This window comes from Peromyscus californicus, unplaced genomic scaffold (assembly GCF_007827085.1).
Source record: "Peromyscus californicus insignis strain IS unplaced genomic scaffold, ASM782708v3 Scaffold_7__1_contigs__length_154581171, whole genome shotgun sequence".
NCBI classification, from domain to species: Eukaryota; Metazoa; Chordata; class Mammalia; order Rodentia; family Cricetidae; genus Peromyscus; species Peromyscus californicus.
This window is the reverse complement of record NW_026294595.1, coordinates 46,194,096-46,213,277: the sequence shown is the minus strand read 5'-3', so window position 1 is coordinate 46,213,277 and position 19,182 is coordinate 46,194,096. Positions and strand designations below refer to the sequence as shown.

The 19,182-nt window shown below is 43.6% G+C and overlaps 1 protein-coding gene across 3 annotated transcripts in view; it reads right to left on the bottom strand.

Moving 5' to 3' along the window:
• Nostrin (nitric oxide synthase trafficking) overlaps positions 1-10,980 on the bottom strand; it is a 61,968-nt gene extending 50,988 nt beyond the window's left edge. Inside the window, exon 1 of one of the 3 annotated variants that reach the window (XM_052725350.1) lies at positions 10,854-10,980. In XM_052725350.1, the coding sequence (XP_052581310.1) occupies positions 10,854-10,880 (27 nt within the window). In that variant the 5' untranslated portion in view covers positions 10,881-10,980. The remainder of the gene's footprint in view (positions 1-10,853) is intronic. The other 2 variants (XM_052725352.1, XM_052725351.1) reach the window with 2 other exon arrangements.
• Between the last annotated feature and the right edge of the window lie 8,202 nt (positions 10,981-19,182).

The window sequence follows — 19,182 nt, the reverse complement described above, 5'->3', positions numbered from 1 at the left end:
ACTATGGTGATATTTTATTTGTGCTGAAATGTGATTTTATTTGTATGTTAATAATTAAATTGCCTGGGGATCAGAGCTAAAAGCAAGCCATTTAGCAGAAGTCCGGTGGTGGTGGCACATGCCCTTAATCTGATCACATGGCAGGCAGAGTATCTGTGTGGTCAAGGACATAGACAATCCCAGTACCAACCATGGAAACCTGGAGGTCTGTATAGACAGGCAGTGACAAGGAAATCATGTGGTTGGGTTTAGAGCCAATGAGAAGGTAGAACAGAAAGGCAATAAAAAGACAGGTCACACAGGAGAAGGTCTCTCTCCCAGGGGAAGCAACAGCAGCCAGTGGTAAGCTAAAGTGAGTCGTGGCTATTGCTCTGATCTCTTAGGCTTTAACTCTCTTTGGCTCTGTGTTTCTTATTTACTAAGACCGTTTAGAATTTCATCTGCATCCAACAGAATTTGGTTTTCTGGAGTGGGAAGGCTAAAAGCATCCTCTACAGGACACCACATTACCATATTTTTGTCCCACCAACCTCCACACATGATAGACCCACAGTACAGGCTGTCTAAAAGAAATCTGAAATTGAAATTGAAACACTTAAAAATCTAAAACTTTTTGAGTTCTGATTTAATACCATAAACAGAAATTTTTACACTTGATTAAATGATGAGTCTCAGTCAAAACACAGGCATGATAAAGATCTTGTATAAAATCATCTACTGGCTATGTGTATAGGGTTATGGGGAATATAAATCATCCATAAACTTGGGTCCCATCCCCAAGATGCCTTATTATACATTCACAAAACTCCAAAATCTGAAGGAAAACAACAATAACAACAACAACACTGAAATCTGGAACATTTCTGGTCTTAAGCATTTTGGTAAGAAATACTTGCCTGTAGCACCAAGCAGCTATTTTGAAACTTCTGGAACACACCAAGTGTGTTGAGGCTGCAAAAAGCTTTACAAGTGATGTGTTGGCTACGGAAGCCTCTTTGCAGGCTCCTATGCTGCAGGTACTAATCAGGCATCTGCATGGCTGTGCATGGGGGCAGGGATAGAGAGCAGAGTGAGGACAGCCTAGAGAAGCTGCTGCCTGCACTGCCCTGGCCCACAGATGCCCATGCGAATGTGACCCAGTGTAGCCAGATTTTCCAATTTGTCAAAAAAAAAGGAGCATCTGAAATATTAGTTGAAAAAGCTTGTACCCAACAATTCCTAAATTTCAAAGTCCCTCAGTGTAAGTAAAGTCAGTCAGTGGTGGTGTTCCAGTTTGTAGCCCTCGTCACAGCTCTGCTAAAAGTCATAAGAACCTAGTTTTCTAGGTTTTATTTTCAGCAAAACTAACTTGTCTTCTCTAGACACATGACCATGAAGGTTTCCTTTTTCTCCTTCTAGGTATGCTGGGAAAGTTTTGGTGCACATAATGTTGTGAGAGAAGCCGTATAGGAAAGAACTGTATCCAGTGTCCTTGTTTATTCCTAAGTGACCATTAAGTTCTTCCATGAGACTTTGACCTTTTTCCCTACAGTACCAGAGCATCCCACAAAATACCTCAATGCCAGAGTTTAATACATAGCTCTCAGCAGCACACGCACCCTGGAATCAAGCTAGTCTCAGCCTTCTTTACTTGTAAGTGTGTACTTGTGGCTGAATGCTATGGTAGATGTGTCAGAAATCAACGAGCCGGTTTCAGTGAAGGCCCCTCTTCCTCTTTTTTGCTTCCTGGACTTAGAAATGATAGGCATTGCTATGACATAGTCTTGACATGGGACACCATGAACTGAGATCATAGATCCAAAGGAGATGAAGGGCCTGGGGCCCTACTGGTGTGGAGGGCAGCATGCGAGCCTTCAACTCTCTATGTTCAGACTAAGTATGTGTGAGAGAAATACCATGGTATTTAAAATTTGATTTTACTTAGTATGATTATCATTATGATGATGAGGATGATGATGATGATGATGATGGGGTGTGTGTGTGTGTGTGTGTGTGTGTGTGTGTGTGTGTGTGTATGTGTGTTGCATGCTTATGAGTCCAGACATACATGTGGTGTTCAGATGACAACTTTTGAGAACTCACAGTATCAGGTTTGCACAAGTATGACAATATTTCTAAACCATTTGGTTGGTCCTACAATGGTTTTTATTTAACGACATTTTTAGTTAGGGTTTCTAATCTGTATCTTTTCCCTGGTTCTAACTCAAGTGCGTCCTTAACTTTTTGTAAATTATGGAACATTTTGTGTTTCTCAAAGATCACAGTCATACAGGAAGTAACGACACATATTCCATGCTCTTCTAACTTACAGAGACAGTAAACTTCTAATGAGCTCTTTCTGAGCAATGGTTTTCATTTTCATAATTTCTTTGGCTATTCATGGACATTTATTCTTTCATATGAATATTTATCTAATTATAAGGTTTTGGGTTTTTTTTTTTACATCCCTGTCAGAATCCTAGTCAAAATTGTATTATTGAGTGTTTATACAAATTAGAGGAAATTAACTTTTTTAAATGGTATTTAGATTTGCCATCCAAGAACATAGTTAAAGTCTTTTCATTTGTTTAAATCTTAGTTCATGTCAATAAAACTGAGTAGGTTCTCTATAGGCGCTTCAGCTTTCTTATTTGATTAATTTAGAAATAACTCCAGGGATTAAGCTGTATTTCTTATCGTTTCTCCTGTCTGCTTATAGCAAAGCAGAAACAAAGGCTCAACAAGGAAACCAGGGCCCTGGGCAAGCCAGACTTGGCTGCCTACTCCCAGAGTGAGGTTCTCTGCTCTCAAGCAAATCTAAGGCTGGGCTAGAGCTGAGCAGACACAGAGGGTGAAGGATGGGAGGGACCTGGACTTTCAGAGTGAGAGTGAGGATAAGAGCCCCTTCCTACCAGGAGAACTGGGAGTGGAGGGGAAGATCGCCAAGATGGACTGCCCTAAGAAAAGAACCAGACACCAACAAACCATACAATCCAATTAAAAATGGGGTACAGATCTAAACAGAGAGTTTTTTTTCAAGACAGAGTTTCTCTGTGGAGTCTGTCCTGGAACTCACTCTGTAGATCAGACTGGCCTCAAACTCATAGAGATCCTCCTATCTCTACCTCCCAAGTGCTAGGATTAAAGGCATGTGCCACCACTGCCCGGCTAAATAGAATTCTTAATACAGGAAACTCAAATGGCTGAGACTGAGAGAAATGTTCAACATCCTTAGTCATCAGGGAAATGCGAATCAAAATGACTCTGAGATTCCATCTCATACCTGTCACAATGGCTAAGATCAATAAAACCAATGACAGCTCATGGTGGTGAGGACAGGGAGCAAGGGGAATACTCCTCCATTGCTGGTGGGAATGCAAACTTGTACAGCCACTATCACAATCAATATGGCGGTTCCTTAGAAAATTGTGAATCAATCTATCTCAAGACCCAGCTATACCACTCAGGCATATACCCAAAAGATGCTCCATCCTACCACAAGGATACTTGCTCTACTATGTTCATAGTGACTTTATTCTTAATAGCCAGAAACTGGAAACAACCTAGATGTCCCTCAACCAAAGAATGGATAAAGAAAATGTGGTATATTTACACAATGGAGTATTACTCAGCTGTTAGAAAAAAATGACATAATAAAATTTGCAGGCAAATGGATGGGACCAGAAAAATTCATCTTGAGCGATGCAACCCAGGCAGGCCCAGAAAGACAAACATGATATGTACTCACTTATAAGTAGATATTAACTGTAAAGTAAAGGATAATCAAGCTACAATCTACAGGCCCAGAGAGGCTAAGTAACAAGGAGGGCTCTAGGTGGGACATGGATCTCCCTGGGAAGGGAAAATAGATTTTGCAGGTGGATGGGGGTCGGGGGAGCAGGTGGGGATTGGATCAGGTTGGGGAGAGAGGGACAGAAGAAGACAGTACAGAGAGAGACAACTGGGATAGGTGGACATTTAGGGGGCAACGTGGAAACCTAGTGCAATGGAAACTTCCTGGAACCTGTGAGGGTGGCCCTAGTGATGACTCCTAGTAATGGGGATATGGAGCCTGAACCAGCCATCCTCTGTAACCAGGCAAGGCTCCCAGTAGGGGGACTGGAACACCAACCCAGCCACAAAACCTTCCACTCCAACCTGTCCTGCCTGCAACATATAATGGGACTATGATGGCTCAGAGTTTGTGGGAGTGGCCAGCCAATGACTGGCCTAACTTGAGGCCCAAGCCAGAGAGAACCCATGCCTGACACTGCCTGGATGACTAGGAACCAGAAACTGGATAGCTCAGAACCAACACAACTAGCCCCCATCCCCCCAAAAAGAAGTCAATGAAATGTTTCTTAATGATATTCTGCTATTCTCATGGATAGATGTGTAGCGTAATCATCATCAGCTTCCTCCAGCAGCTGAAGGGAGCAGATGCAGAGACCCACAGCCAAACAGGAGGCAGGGCTTGAGGAACCCTGAAGACACAAAAGAGGGAGAGGAAGGATTGTAGGAGCAAGAGGTGTCAAGGACACCAAGAGAACATGGCCCACAGAATCAACTAAGCAGGGTTCATAGGGGCTCACTAGGCTCTCTGCATACATGCTGTGGTTGTTTAGCGTGGGATTTTGTTGGGCTCCTAACAGTGGGAATGGGGGTGTCTCTGACTCCCTTGCCTGCTTGTGGAACCCTTTTTCTCCTACTGGGTTGCCTCATCCAGCCTCGATGTGAGGGTTTATGCCTGGTCTTACTGCATCTTGTTATGCCATGTTCAGTTAATAGAACTGAGAGGCCTGCTTTTCTCTGAAGGGAAATGGGGGAGCAGTGGATCTGGGGGAGAGCAGAGGTGGGGGGGGCCTGGGAGGAGAGGAGGGAGGGGAGGTTGCAGGGAGGATATATTGTATAAGGGAAGAATAAAGAAAAGGACACATCAGATCACCATCACATGGCAGCCTTGGGGTGAGAATAGGGGACTATGGCAAGGAAGGGGAGCATGGGAAGAATGGCTTCCCTATGACTTAATCTGACTAAGAATCACTGAAAATGCTTCTGTACACTGGGCTGTTAGGGTCACTGCAGTTTCCAATTTCTTAGGCCTTCAAAACCCTATAAGACATCTTTTTATAGTCTTCTTGGGACAAGTTTTGGGAGGCCAGGGCATTCTTAAGGGTTAAGACCTCAACTGTCTTCAGTTACGGTGGTGGAGCCATGGCAAAGCAGATATTTGTCACCTTATTCCCTCAAAAGCATTTCATCTCAACTTGGAGTTTTTCCTTAGATTTATTTATTGTATTGTTTTAAATGTGTAAGTGTTTTGCCTCCAAGTGTGTACCCCCATGTCCGGTGACTGTGGAGGTTAGAATAGGGTGTTGGATGCCCTGGACTGGAGTTACAGACAGTTGTGAGTCACCAGGAAGGTGATGGGTTTTGAACCCAGGTCTTCTGGAAGAGCAGCCAGTGCTCTTTACTTCTGGGTCATTTCTCTAGTCCTCAGCTCAACTTGTAAAGAAAGGGGTTTTCTCAAGTAAAGCACAGTTCCGGCTTCTGTTGACCCATGAGCTGTCAGCTGGAGGATTTGGAAGATGGTAAATACATCGTATTTTTCACAGGAAGTATTTGTATTGGAACAAAGTGGTGAATGGACAAAGTTCTTCCAGACAGAGAAATGGCCAATGGTTCTGCTGCCTCAGCCATTCTGGTCAGATCATAGGTCGGAGGGATCCACGCCTCAAGTAAACCATTTCCTGAGATCCATTGTGCCCAGACAATGCATGGTATTGTTAATTTAATGATCAGATAAAGAAGGATGTTCCTTTTATAACAACACGGGGTAGAATCTTTATCTTTGACCTGACATTCAGTGTGCAGACAACTCCCCAGAGTTCCTGATCCGGACTGAGATAAAGGAGACTTCCATAAATAAAGGAGATACTAAGACTGTTTCTATCTACTCAGCTGAATTCCTTATTTAGAGTCATTGGTCCTGGACTTTTTATCGTGTACCATTTACTCAAACTTGAACAGAAACACACTTTCTTTTAAAGTAGACTTACCTAAATGTTAGAGAAGATCCTGTGACTATTTAGTCCTCTCTCTCTCTCTCTCTCTCTCTCTCTCTCTCTCTCTCTCTCTCTGTGCGTGTGTGTGTGTGTGTGTGTGTGTGTGTGTGTGTGTGTGTGTGTGTGTGTGTGTGATCAGATAACCTCAGACTGTCTCTCCTCTGAGGCAGTGAAATCTCTTCACCTTGGCTTTGGCTCCTCTGTCCCGGTCTCACTTCCCCTTCCCACCCACTCCCACAGGTCAGAGGGGACTTTGAAGAGGTTCCATGGGACACAGTATGGAAAGCACAGAAGCCCAATCTCTTACTTAGAGTTAAGACCCAAAGAGCTAAACATGACCTCATTAGACTAAGGACAGACTTGTGCTTAGAAATGTCAGGTGGTTAAATCAACTAGACTATCCATTACAGCCAAATGTCTGCATATAGCTAAGAAATATAACCAAACTGGGCTTACTCAGAGAGCTGATGCCCTGGTACAAGTGGCACAGATGGCTTCTTAATATCATCAAGAAGAGAAAAAGGATTCGTTCTAGTGAAAGTCACGTGGAAAGTAAGTTTGAGATGTCTTTTCCTCCTTACTGAGCTTTCATATGTCCTGGCCCTACAACATATGCATCCTAGGGAAGAGCTCAATGCTGATGTTCTATCTCCACATGAATTTATCTGAGCATGCTCTTTCTCCCCCGGACCCTTAATTCATAAGATAACATATCATGTTTTTTTTTTTCAATTCCCTTTATAAAGAATTAATCTGCTGGTAGCCAGGATATTTAGGACATTTCTGAAACCTTAAAAGAAATCCTTCACATTTACAACTATTCTATACAGGCATGTCCTACCCCAGCACTAGGAAAATGTTTCTGATGTACACTTGTAAAGCAAATTCTGTTGTTTAAGTGTTGCTATTACAAAAGAAACAAACAGCAAAGCCAGACGTGGTCACCTAGGCCACCAGCGTGTGGCATGACTAGACAACTGAGCTGGAAACACGATAAAACGCTACTGTTGAACTTGGACCATTTGCTCCTTCTGACTTTACAGTTTGAATGCCGAAAAAGATTAAATCCAATTGCTCTAGAAAAATATGTTATTACTGTGGATGCTCATACGGACTTTTCAAAAAGCATATAATGGTGATCTTCACAGAGCTCAAGAAGCCATGACACCGGACTTGAATGTAGCTGACCAAGCTTCTTGGTGCTCTTTCCATGCCAAGCCTGGGCAGCTGATTCCATGTGAATTCTCATTCGCTGGTGCTGATTATTTCAAAACACTACCCCTCAAATTAAGGGGTTACTTGTACTTATTAGAGATCTGTTTGGTATCTGAAGCTTTGTGGTAGGATTTCTTAAATTGTGAGAAACAGAGTACCAAGGAAACAGTACCATCTCCCATCTCCTCTTATTTTCCAGCTGATAAAGCAGAGGCCTAAGGAATGGAGGATGCTTATTACACATCTCACCGACACACACTGAAGACGCTATGGACTTCACAGTATCTGTGCCCGACTCCATTTGCCCTTCCCCATCTCTCAGTGGAGTAGAGGCTTCCAGGAGCCATGGACCTTAGCACTGGTGCCTTTGGAGTCCTTGCCAGTCACAGCTGGGGACCCGGGCTGAACCAGCAGGCTAAGACGTTCAAGCTGGCATGTGAGCCAGGTTACCAAGCTGAGGAGCAGCCTGGTCTTCTTTTGGCAGCTGATTTCACAAGCAAATAGGCTGAGGGTGTAGGAAGCAGAGGTGTACTCTAACAGGCTCCTATCTGGCTTCTTTATGAGTACCTACAATGCGAACATTTGGTGGTACCTTGTAACCGTCGCTCAATTTGGTTATTATGGTCTTCTTTCATAGGAAAGGAGAAAGTGGTACTTTTTTTTTTTTTTTTAACATAATTGAGTCATTTCCTCTGGGAAGAATTTGATGCTATCAACTTCCTTGCACATGGAGTTGAGGAAGATTTCTTGTGGCATAGTTTTAGGTGTCAATGATAAGCTCACAGGCATCAAGCCTGGGAGCCAATTCTTTTCCTTTCTAAAATCAGAACTTAAAGAAAAAAAATCTTACAAAAATAAGCTCCAACACCCTCATGATTATTTAAAAGCCCCATGCAGTGCCTAGTACTCTTCAACTTACTTTAGTGACAATCATTTGAAAGCAGACTTGACCATCATGACTCCTGGAGGCTGAAGGGCCCAGAGGAGCAGTTCATTCTCTCAAGGAAGCATGACTCAAATGGTAGTTTTAAGTGTTTTCGTACCAGGCCTGCTTTCAGAGTTCAGTAAAACATGTTTCACTTAGAATATATATATATATATATATATTTTTTGGTTTTTCGAGACAGGGTTTCTCTGTGTAGCTTTGCGCCTTTTCCTGGAACTCACTTGGTAGCCCAGGCTGGCCTCGAACTCACAGAGATCCGCCTGGCTCTGCCTCCCGAGTGCTGGGATTAAAGGCGTGCGCCACCACCGCCCGGCTAGAATATTATTTTTAAATGTATAAAACAAAATACCACAGGATTATAAAGAAATGGAACCACATTGATCTATATGTATATTTATAAAAATATATTTTTAAGCTTATGATATTAGGCTAGATGTTTATATTAATATGCTAAATAACAAGTCTTAAGAATTACCAAAATATCTAAATAAGGCTGAGAATAAGCAATAGTCTGTGACATCTACAATAACATGGTTATATTAAAATATCTGTGTTTTTTATTGTTTACACAGTTCTAGACACTGTTAGTAGTACTGGATACTCATAGTTGAAGAAAATTCTACATTTCAGTTAGAAACAGTATAAATATAGATCCTTACCCCATTTATTTGTTTATTTGACTTTGCTCTTGACCCACTGAGATTGATACACAAATCCATTGGTGTGGACCAAGTTAAGATTACAGTTTAATAAAGATGTTTAATCATGCTTTGTGCAAAGCTAGGGCCTTATAGGATAGGACATTTGGCAGGTAGGAGTTTTTGGTTCTCTATAAAAAACCGCTAAGTGTTTTCCGAAGCATTCATCTGAAATCCATGCCCTTGTTTTAGCATGTTCCCAAACTGTGGAGCATTGTTCCCCCAAGTACAAACTGGGATTGTGCCAGGAAGTCAACTTGAACATTTGATAAAGCTGAAACAATTGCAAATAAATAAATAAATACTCTGTGGCTTTAGAGAGTTGAGAAGTTCAGGCTGAAGGGATATCCGCCTCCTCTTGACGCCCGGATACCTTTGGTGGCAATGGGCCCATAGACATGGCTTTCAGTCATGGACAAGAACAAACATCCTTGGGGATGCTCAGAATAGGATAAGGTATCATCTAGCACCCCAGGAAGTAGAGCTTTGAACTGCTATAGAGGTGGGGGGTAGATAAGCTTTGCTAGCTACAAAAAAAAAAAAAAAAAAAAAAAAAAGGATGGTAGACTTTCACCCCCCTTTCTTTCTTTTCTCTTTAAAAAACTTAGTTGGTGCTGTCTCCTGTCTCCCTCTCTTTAGTCTATTATACTGTCTTGGCATTGGCTTTCTTTTTAAATGATGGGTAGTACCAAGTTTTTGCCTCAACTTATCCCATCCCTGTCCCACCTTACAACCCTGTACCAGGGAAAAACATCATCAGGTAGCTATGTTGAGACAGGAGAAGACTTAAAAATGTAATAGGGAGCAAGTTCAAAGAGAGAAAACAGATTTCTCTAAAAGGTTACCCATAACCACCCAATGCCAAGGAGACTGAGGATCGGGTGCTAATGGGGTGGGGGTGGGGTGGTTCACTCAGTATCCTCATGCAAACACAGTGTTGGAATGCTTCTTCATTAAGCTCATCTCTTTGTGCTTAACGGGGTTAGTGCTACAATCTACTGGGCATTTAGGTATTTGCCTCACTTCAGTCATGTGACTCTTGAACTCACAATAGTAGGTACAATTCCATCTCTCCTAAGCCCATGCTTTCCTCGCCCTTTGGATAAACAAAAGGAGAGCAACCCTCTGCTGGTCTTACGGCTTCTTTACGGACCTCCCTTGTCTGTCCACAGGCTTGTTTTTAGTAAAATATATGAATGACTACATTGGCCACAATGACTACAATTCCTGGCTTCTGAGCTTACCAAGTTGAGCTTTACAACACTGCTTCCTGGAGGAAGACATTGAAAATCCTCGATTACTTCGGTTTTGGAATAAATATATCTTCCCTTTATTCCTATTGCTTCTTGTCTCCTAGGTCAAATCTCTGCCACTACTGCTGATGACCCTGCTGTGTCTTTGGACTTTTGATCAATTCTGTGTTTGGAGAATGCTCTCGGGACCACAGCAATCACATTGGTGAACCATTTACCAGGCTGACAGAGTGGGAATTTGTTCTATGGTCTGTAGTGCTTGGGATCTTGTGGTCTTAAACTATTAAATGATTTGATTAAAAAGCGGGGGCAGAGTAAGGGGTGGGGAGGCAGGACCTTCTTCCCTGACTTCATCTCTGAGCCAAAATGCACTGCAGACAGTCTGCGCGCTTTCATATCTAGTCCACACACAATGTTGGCACTGTTAGTGTGTGCCCTAATACTGCTTCTCAAACAGCCCGTCTGGATCCGAGTAGGATGCTGTATACTCATCCAAACCTTTTCCCATCAATTTGAGAATGAAAGACAGCTGTGACTGTCACTTTTTTCGAGAGGGCTCTATTTTAAACTAAACCAAAGAAAAACTACAGACTTTTGTACCATAGCCAACATCTAAACATGCCTCCTTTCTGATTGTCTCAAATTTCTGCAGTTAAAAATCCTCCCCCACACAGACACACCACACTGGTCTACTCACCGAACAATCCGTCAGTGGGTCCCTCATGTTGAAATGCTCTTTGTTTCGTCTTTTAGCTACGCTCCAGCATTCTGGACACTGCGATCAATCAGGTTGGGTGTGTTCTGGACTTCCGGGATTCAAAGAGCTTGGAGTACGTCAGTCCTTGTCAAACACACCAAGGAGGAAGTTCCAGCCCTGGACTTTCATCCAGTTTATTTCCTGAAAAAGCAAAGAACAGCTCTGGGTCAAAAGAGCCCCTGGGAGATGGTGAGAACCAGTTCAGCAGACACTCACAGGGCAGGACACTGAGGCCTTGAGAAGAGGCCCAGAAGCTATGTAGAGGTCCCCATGATCTGGATGTCCAGCATGATGGTGGGAGCTCACTTTTTTTTTTTTTTCAGCTTGCCTGTCCAGTCATGGCTTATATTTTCTGTGTTTTATGCTGCTCTGACCTTTGGGAACCATGCATGCTAGAGAGGTGAAAGGTGACTGTCATAGCTGTCTTTCATTCTCTAGTTGATGGGAAAAGATTTGAGTGAGTATATCGCATCCTGCTTGGATCCAGATGGGGCTGTATGATGGTTTACATCAATTGTCAACTTGACAGGGTCTAGGATCATCTTAAGAGACTAACCTCTGAGCACGTCTGTGAAGGAGTGTCTAGACTGAGTTAATTGAGGTGTAAAGATCTGCCCTAAATGTGGGCAGCATCCTCAGATGAGCTGGGGTCCTAGCCTGGAATAAAATGAGAAAGTGGGTGGAGCACTAGCCTTCATCTCCCTGTGTCTGGCTGCAGAGGCAATGGGACCAGCTGTCTTCAAGCTCCCGCTGCCCCGCCTTCTCCGCCATGATGGACTGTACTTCAAACTACAGGGCCAAGATAGGCCCTCCCTCCCTGCTTTTGTCAAGGACCTTGCTGCAGCAATGAGGACAGTAACTAACACAGCAGGTTAATTCCCAGTGGTGACAAATTTGCCTGCAGTCCTGCCTTTGATATGTAAATTAATGGGCCAGACCCACGTGGAGTACCAAACCTATATTTCTCCTGCCCCAAGTCCCTCAGAGCTAGTACCAAACAGCCTTACAGAACTGTTAAACACTGATGTGTCCAAAAGAGACTGTCAGGAAGCGAGTCATTCAGGAACCACCTCTCAGGGCCTAACTGAACCCCGACCCTCACTCTCAGCCCAGCAGAACCAAGAGGCGAGCTATCAATTTAAGCCTGTGATTGGCTTTATTTTTCCTTACTCCACATGATGAGCAGAGTTGGAAAATCTCTTGTCAGTGACTTATTTTATCATTGCCTTTTCTACACCTTTCCTAGTTGTCAGTCCCTAGATTTCTAATTGCCCATGGACTTGTGACAGTCATTTGCAAGGCTGTGGGCAGCTTTGCTCTGGCTTATGGGCAAGGAAGTACAGAACCCCATCTGACAGTAGCTCTGTCCACAATGTCCCCTCAAACCCTTCAGGTCTCCTAGCATCCCATCTACACCAGCTGACACACCTCCATTCATCTGTCCCTTGGGTCCAGGCTTTCTAGAACGTCCCTGCAAATAGTGTAGGAAGGCACCAATGAAGGAGTGGAGAGGTGAAGTCAGGAGCCACCCTTCACATACCAACAAGATTCTCTCCAGTGGCTTAGCCATCATCACTGGAGGTTACAGCCTTGGGCAGCCATCCGGAGACTGGAGTTGGATAGAAAATCTCACCATAATGAAGAGATTCAGTGGTAAGAAACTCACATACTCACATTCCCATTAAAGTCTTCCTTAGTTTCAGAGTTTTTTTTTTTTTTTTTTTTTTTTTTTTTTTTTTTTATAAACTTGATATGCCAGAGTTCCAGGTTCCTGCTCCATTTTTCCTGACTTTTTTTAAATTGAAAATAGAATTTTTTTCATACGATATATTCCGATTTCAGTCTCCTCTTCTTCAATTCCTCTCAGATTCTCTCCACCTCCCTTCCACCCAAATTCACACCCCTTCTTTCTCTCTCTTGTTAGAGAACAAATAGGCATCCAAAAAACATAATCACAAAATAAAATAAGATGAAATAAAAACAAACTGGAAAAGGATAAAACAAAGAAACATAAGATAAAGGACCAAAGGAAAGCAGTTCCTGAGAGAGTTAAGACTTTTTCTTATTTATATTTTTCTTTCTTTATACCCTACAGGTCCACTGGGTATGTGTTATGCCTTCCAGTTTTGTGTTTTTATGGGATTCCTGAGTGTGCAAACAAGTGCATCTTTGTTTCTTGTGCCTTTTCTTGGCTTTTCCTTCTGTTCTTTGCTTTGTTCTATTACAGTGTGTTTGTTTTATCTTATTATATACCCTAGAAGCCTGTTTCTTTTCTTTTTTTTTTTTTTTTTTAACTTTTTGAAACAAGGTTTCTCTGTGTAGCCCTGGCTGTCCTGGAACTCACTCTGTAGATCAGCAAGTCTTAAACTCAGAGATCCGCCTGCCTCTGCTGCGTGTGCTGCTGCTGCCTGGCTAAGATTTGTTTTCTGAGGAGAGACAGAAAGGGAATGGATCCAGATAGGAGCGGAGGTGGTGGTGGTGGAGGTGGGAATTGGGAGGAATATAATGAGGGGAAACCATAATCAGGACTTATTATGTAAGAAAAAAAATCTATTTACAATAAAAGGGGGAAAAAGACTCTTGGTGAACATGGGGGAGATTGTCTTGCTCTTGAAGTTTGTACAAGGAATGCCGCCATTCCAGAGCATACTGGTGTATCTGGTATATAACTGCAAGGGATAGATCGTATCTGCTTCCCATCTGAGCCTTTCTCAGAAACTGGCTAGATTTTCCTTATGCCTCTGGCCATCTGCTAAAGAAAACTGTCTCTGCCATGCTCCAGTGTCCCTCTCCCAGACTCTAGTAAGCTCGGCAGGGTGTCCTGGCTGGATCCAGATTGACAATTAGGGTTTGGCTATTTGTTCAGACTCTCAAACGGGTATTTGAATTTGCAAAGAGGTCAGAGAGGAGAGTACTGTATCTTTTGTTTCTTGTCACAGTAATGCTGTATAACGACCCAGAAGCCAGGAGTTTCAAATGGCACAGAATTTATTTATTGACAGACCCTCATGTTAGCTGGTGGTTCCTAGGCTCTCCCTAGGCCCACTCACAAGGAAGAGGGCCTTGACGCATCTCTGCTCGGCAGTGCCTGGGGCACCCGCTTTCCTGGGGTGCTGGGCTGGCTGTTGGCTGAGGCCGCATCTTATTAACCAGTAGTCCAAGCCTGCAGTTCCAGCGTCCATCAGAGGAGGACAGAGTTAGTGGGAGCTCAAGGGCTTCTGAAGGGCAGACTCACAACTGACCCTCCTCCAGTCACATTAGCCGTGCCCACCTGAGCAAAGCCACCAAGGAGCCCACACAGATTCAAGGGCGGTGAACTGCAAGTCCCTTGGCTAAAGGACACAGACACGGCGGGGGGGGGGGGGGGGGGGGGGGGGGGGGGGGCGGGGCGGGGGGGGGGCTGGGAATTGGAACCACCTTGTCATTCAGTCTATCACAATGGCTGGTCAATATTTGTTCCTCAGGGACTTGAGAGATAAAGGAGGAAAAGACAGGAGGGAAGGGCTGTTTTCCATCTTCCTTCCCTTCCTGAACTCAGTGGGGTAGGCGTTGCTCATGAGCACCGATTGTGAGTAGGTGGATAAAGGAAAGGAACACACTCACCAGAGGGTCTGCCTGTGGCTTTGGGAGAGGACGCTCCTCTCTAACCTCACAGGCTCCTGTGGAGAGAGTCCTGCGGGGGGGGGGGGGGGGGGGTGTAGGACGGGACCAGTGGCATATCAGGGTTCTCTCAGGGTTTCCTATCAGCTAGGCCTGAGACTGGCTGGTCAACCTTGACAAGGAGGCCAGGGCAGGCCAACCTGAGTATGTGTGTTCTGGGGCATACGAGAAGCCCCAGACATTTGGAATTGGAGGCCGAGCCCCTGAGTCAGCAAGATGGGCAGAGAGCCGTATGGCTTTGGAATCAATGTGAACACGACTCATTTATAGCCATAGAGAAGGCCTAACACACTCTTATTCCTGAAGAATTTAGTGCCTTAGTATCCTTTTGACCTCTCTGCTCACATTTGCCTCTGGCTAGGTGCTTTTGACCTGGATTCACTTCCTGGCTTCTTCCCAGCTCAGGCCTTCAAGTTTGACTTCAGCTTGGCCTTCCTTCCTCCTTTCTCAGGCTGTGCTCAGCATCCTTGTCTACAGAAAACAAAATAAAGCAAAACAAGCTACTGTAAAGGACTCTGTCTGCCACATTATATGTCACATTCTGAGGGAGTTGACAATAATTTGTACATGTACTAAGTACTCATGAACCAAATGCTGGATATCGGTGAGTTGGGAAAAACAGGAGCCCAGGTATAATGGAGGGTAAAGGCAATTCAAATCTGCCCTGAAGTTTCCCTCGTAGCCAAAGCATGTAATAAATTATGAATGACCCAAACATTTTTAATAGAGACATAGCTGAACGCCTTATGGTAAGAGGAATTCATGTTCAGAAGCTTACCATGTGTCCCAAGACGCACATTAAAAAGCTGGATGTGTCTGTGTGTGCCTGTAACCCCAGTGCAGTGGGGTCAGAGGTAGGAGAACTGATGGGGCTTGCCTTCTGTTAGCATAGTGCCTGGTTCACTGAGAGACCACCTCAAGAGAGCATGGTGGGAAACGATAGAACAGGTCACCTGCCATTTTCCTCTGGCCTCCTCCAGCACTCACAAGCATGTGCCTTCCAACCTGGACATGTCCTACACATGTATGTGCCATACCATGCATGCACATCTACACACAAACATATACAAAGAAAGGAATATTAACTTTTTTTTTTTTTTTTTTTTTTTTTTTTTTTTTTCGAGACAGGGTTTCTCTGTGTAGCTTTGCGCCTTTCCTGGAACTCACTTGGTAGCCCAGGCTGGCCTCGAACTCACAGAGATCCGCCTGGCTCTGCCTCCCGAGTGCTGGGATTAAAGGCGTGCGCCACCACCGCCCGGCAAGGAATATTAACTTTGATAACAATTCTTTATAACATAGATAGATATGTATTATTTTGATCCTTACAGTACACATAGGGGAACTGAGGCCTGGGACAGCTAAGTGACTCACCCAAGGTCACACAGGGAGTGAGAATTTTTTCTCTGCTGCTGGTGCTTCCACGCTCTGTCACCATGTTACACTGCCACTTACTCTCACAATAGATACTAGCATCCAAAAGATGAGGATGTAGTATGACCTACTTAATGTGCTGATTTGAACATACACACAAAAATGGTATGATTCTGGGTTGATCTTTATAGAAGGAAAAAAATGATCTAGGTACATATCCATCGAGAGATCACAGTACATCTCTGAAGATTTTGGATTATACGACTCTTAACTCACTAAATCATGCATTTCTGTATAATTTAGATATATGAAATAACCATGTGTTGCTTTAGAAACAAACAAAACAGGCAAAAAAAATTTTTTAAAAGAATGACAATTATGCTCCTACCTTTAAAGATGTATTTATTTTATGTGTATGCACATATGTCTGAGTGTGTACAGTGTGTGAACGGAGGCCCGCAGAGGATGCTGGTCTATTGGAAGTAGAGTTATAGGTCGTTGTAAGCTGACTGCTGTGGGTACTGAGAACTGAATCTGGGTCCTCTGCAAGAGCATCAAATGCTCTTAGCCATGGAGCCATCTCCTCATTTCAACTTTTAACAAGGGAAAGTTGGTAGGAAGAAATTGTGACCCCGTGGGTCATCGCTTCATACTTCTAGGGTTTTGCAGCTGCTGTTCCTTCTTCCTGGAGACCCCTCTTTATTTACTCCCTCGGGCTGGTTAACTTTTACTTATCTTTGTGGAGACCAGTGTGTGTGACTTTCCCCAGACAGTTCTTTTGTAGTACTGGTATCCAATGCATGTACCTCTTTTGATTTATTTATCCCATTGCCTTGGATTACTGGTTTAATAGTCTCCCCACAATGCTACTAATGAGATCTTTATATCCAAGTACCTGGAGCAAAGTAAATGCTTAAAAAGAATTGCTCATATTTGATTGAATTAAATGTGAAGAAAGTGACCCCCATGGCCGGTTCCTCTTCACTGGCAAGGTGGGGGATGTCACTTGTGTGTAGGAGTATATCCTTAGTTATCCGGAAACTTAGGAGTTCAAGACCCTGAAAGGAAAGATAAATGTGACCTTCTAGTCAGGAAATCTAAAATGAGAAATGGCTAAATGCACCAGGGAGGTTCTGACATGGATTAAAAACGGCCTTGACAAGCAGGAAACTGAGAAGCACTCCACTGGAGTCCCCAGGGGTCACTTAGAGAACTTTCTTGGGGATTTTTCTTTTTTGTTTAAAAAGCTATAAGCAAAGGAGAGAAAGAGTTTCAGGACCAAGTAGAAAATCAAAGAGAGGCCTAATGTTGAGACTACCTTTGGGAAGACTGGGAGTCTAAGGAAACTGCATCCTGGAAACCTTGCCAAGAACAGTTCAAATGTTCACGACATTCAGAGCAGGCCAAATGTACAGGGACAACATGAGTCCTCATCCAGGCTGCTGGCCTGCCATCACTGATGTCTGAGTGACAGGAGCAGCTGGCCAGGCTGTCAGGGCTCCGTGGTTGGGCTGGGCAGGCCAACTGGCTTTGAGTGAACCACATCCCCAAAAGCACTTTCCAGGGCAACTTGGGGAAACATGGGTAGTATGCCTTGACATCTTCCCAAGACTGTATGACCCTTCTAGATTCTGGGTGACACCAGTCCTTGGCCTGTTTGAGCCGCCACAGAAGCAGGACCTTCTCTGCAGCTATTAGGCATGCGTGAGAATCATGAACGGTGTGTGCTGAACATGACCTCGCTTCCCCCAGTCACCCTTGTAGAGCAGTGTGGAAGCAATGTTATTCCGACTAAATTACTTTTTATTTTTGGCCTCTGCACGAGGAAGTGATTAGTTTACTTATTTCCCATATCTCTTCAAAGTTGAAAGAAGCATTTCTGAAGCCTTGCCTGAATGCATACATTATAAAACAAATAAATAAAAATTAAAAAAACAAAGCAAGCATTCGCCCAACACTTATAAGCTTGTGGGAGAAAAACAATAATGATAACAATAACAACACCAAAAAAAAAAAAAAAAAAAGAAATGGAAAAACCTTCCATGCAATGAAGAATCACATATGAGGGCTTTGTGAGGTAATAGAAGCCTTGGGTCTGTATCATATGGTTGCTGTGAAGTCAGCCTCATTTATAACACAGAGGACAACTGAAAGGTTTATTCTGTTCCCATTGTGTGATGGCTAATCTTGGTTGTCAACTTTATACATCTGGGGGAAGGAAATGTCAATGGAAGAATTGCCTCCATCCCAGACTGGCCTCTGGGCATGTCTGTGTGATGTTGCACTGAGGGATGATTGATGGTGGAGGGTTTAGCCCACTCTGGGTGGTGCCGTCGCCAGCTGGGCAGGTGGTCCTGGGTTGTATAAGAAAGATGGCCGCGCACAAGAGGGAGAAACGTTGTACTAAGTAGCATTCCTCCACTGCTGCAAGCTCCTGCCTGGGCTTCCTGCTGTGGCTTCCCTTTATGATGGACTGTAAAGTGGAAGAGGAAATAACCCTTTCCACCCCCACATTGCTTTTGATCAGTGTCTTAATCCCAGCAACAGGAAGAAAACTGGACCACACTGTGATTTTAAAAATTGTGCAAGCTGAGTTTTCCAAAATCACCTGATTTCAAGTCTGAGCCCGAACGGTCGTAATGAACTTTCTTCATCTATACCAGCCAGGCCTGTATTCAGGGTGCTAATTTTTAACATTCATTACGCATGCCCACATTTTATATTCATTTTCAAAGTTCAGGTGTTGACAGGGGAAAAGTGTGAAATTAGATAGATTAATTTGTGCAAAACAAATGGGAGTGTGCTCACTTTTCTCATCCAAGCCCTTGGAAATGAAGATTAATGGAGAGCTAATTAGCAGGCTAGTGGTACCACAGGGGTGACCTTTAAATCTGACTTTCAAAAGACAAGCACAAGCCATAGGACACAATGTAGATTTGCCCATGTGACATTATGTCTTTACCTGATCACCTTTTAGCATCCACGTGATTGTTTCCATTTCCCTAAGCCTCTGCCTGGCCAGTCTTTATAAATGACAATTAAGATGTATAGTAAAGCTAGACACCTGTATTTGAAGCTCAAGAGAAACTGAGGCAGGAGGATTGCCTAGAGTTCAATGCCAGCCTGGACTACACTATCAGACCTCATTTCAAAACCACAAAAATGAAATACAAAAAGTACACTGAGCTATCTATTATGGGGCTGTTAAGTCTCTAAAGAAAAATGAAAAAGTTAGAAT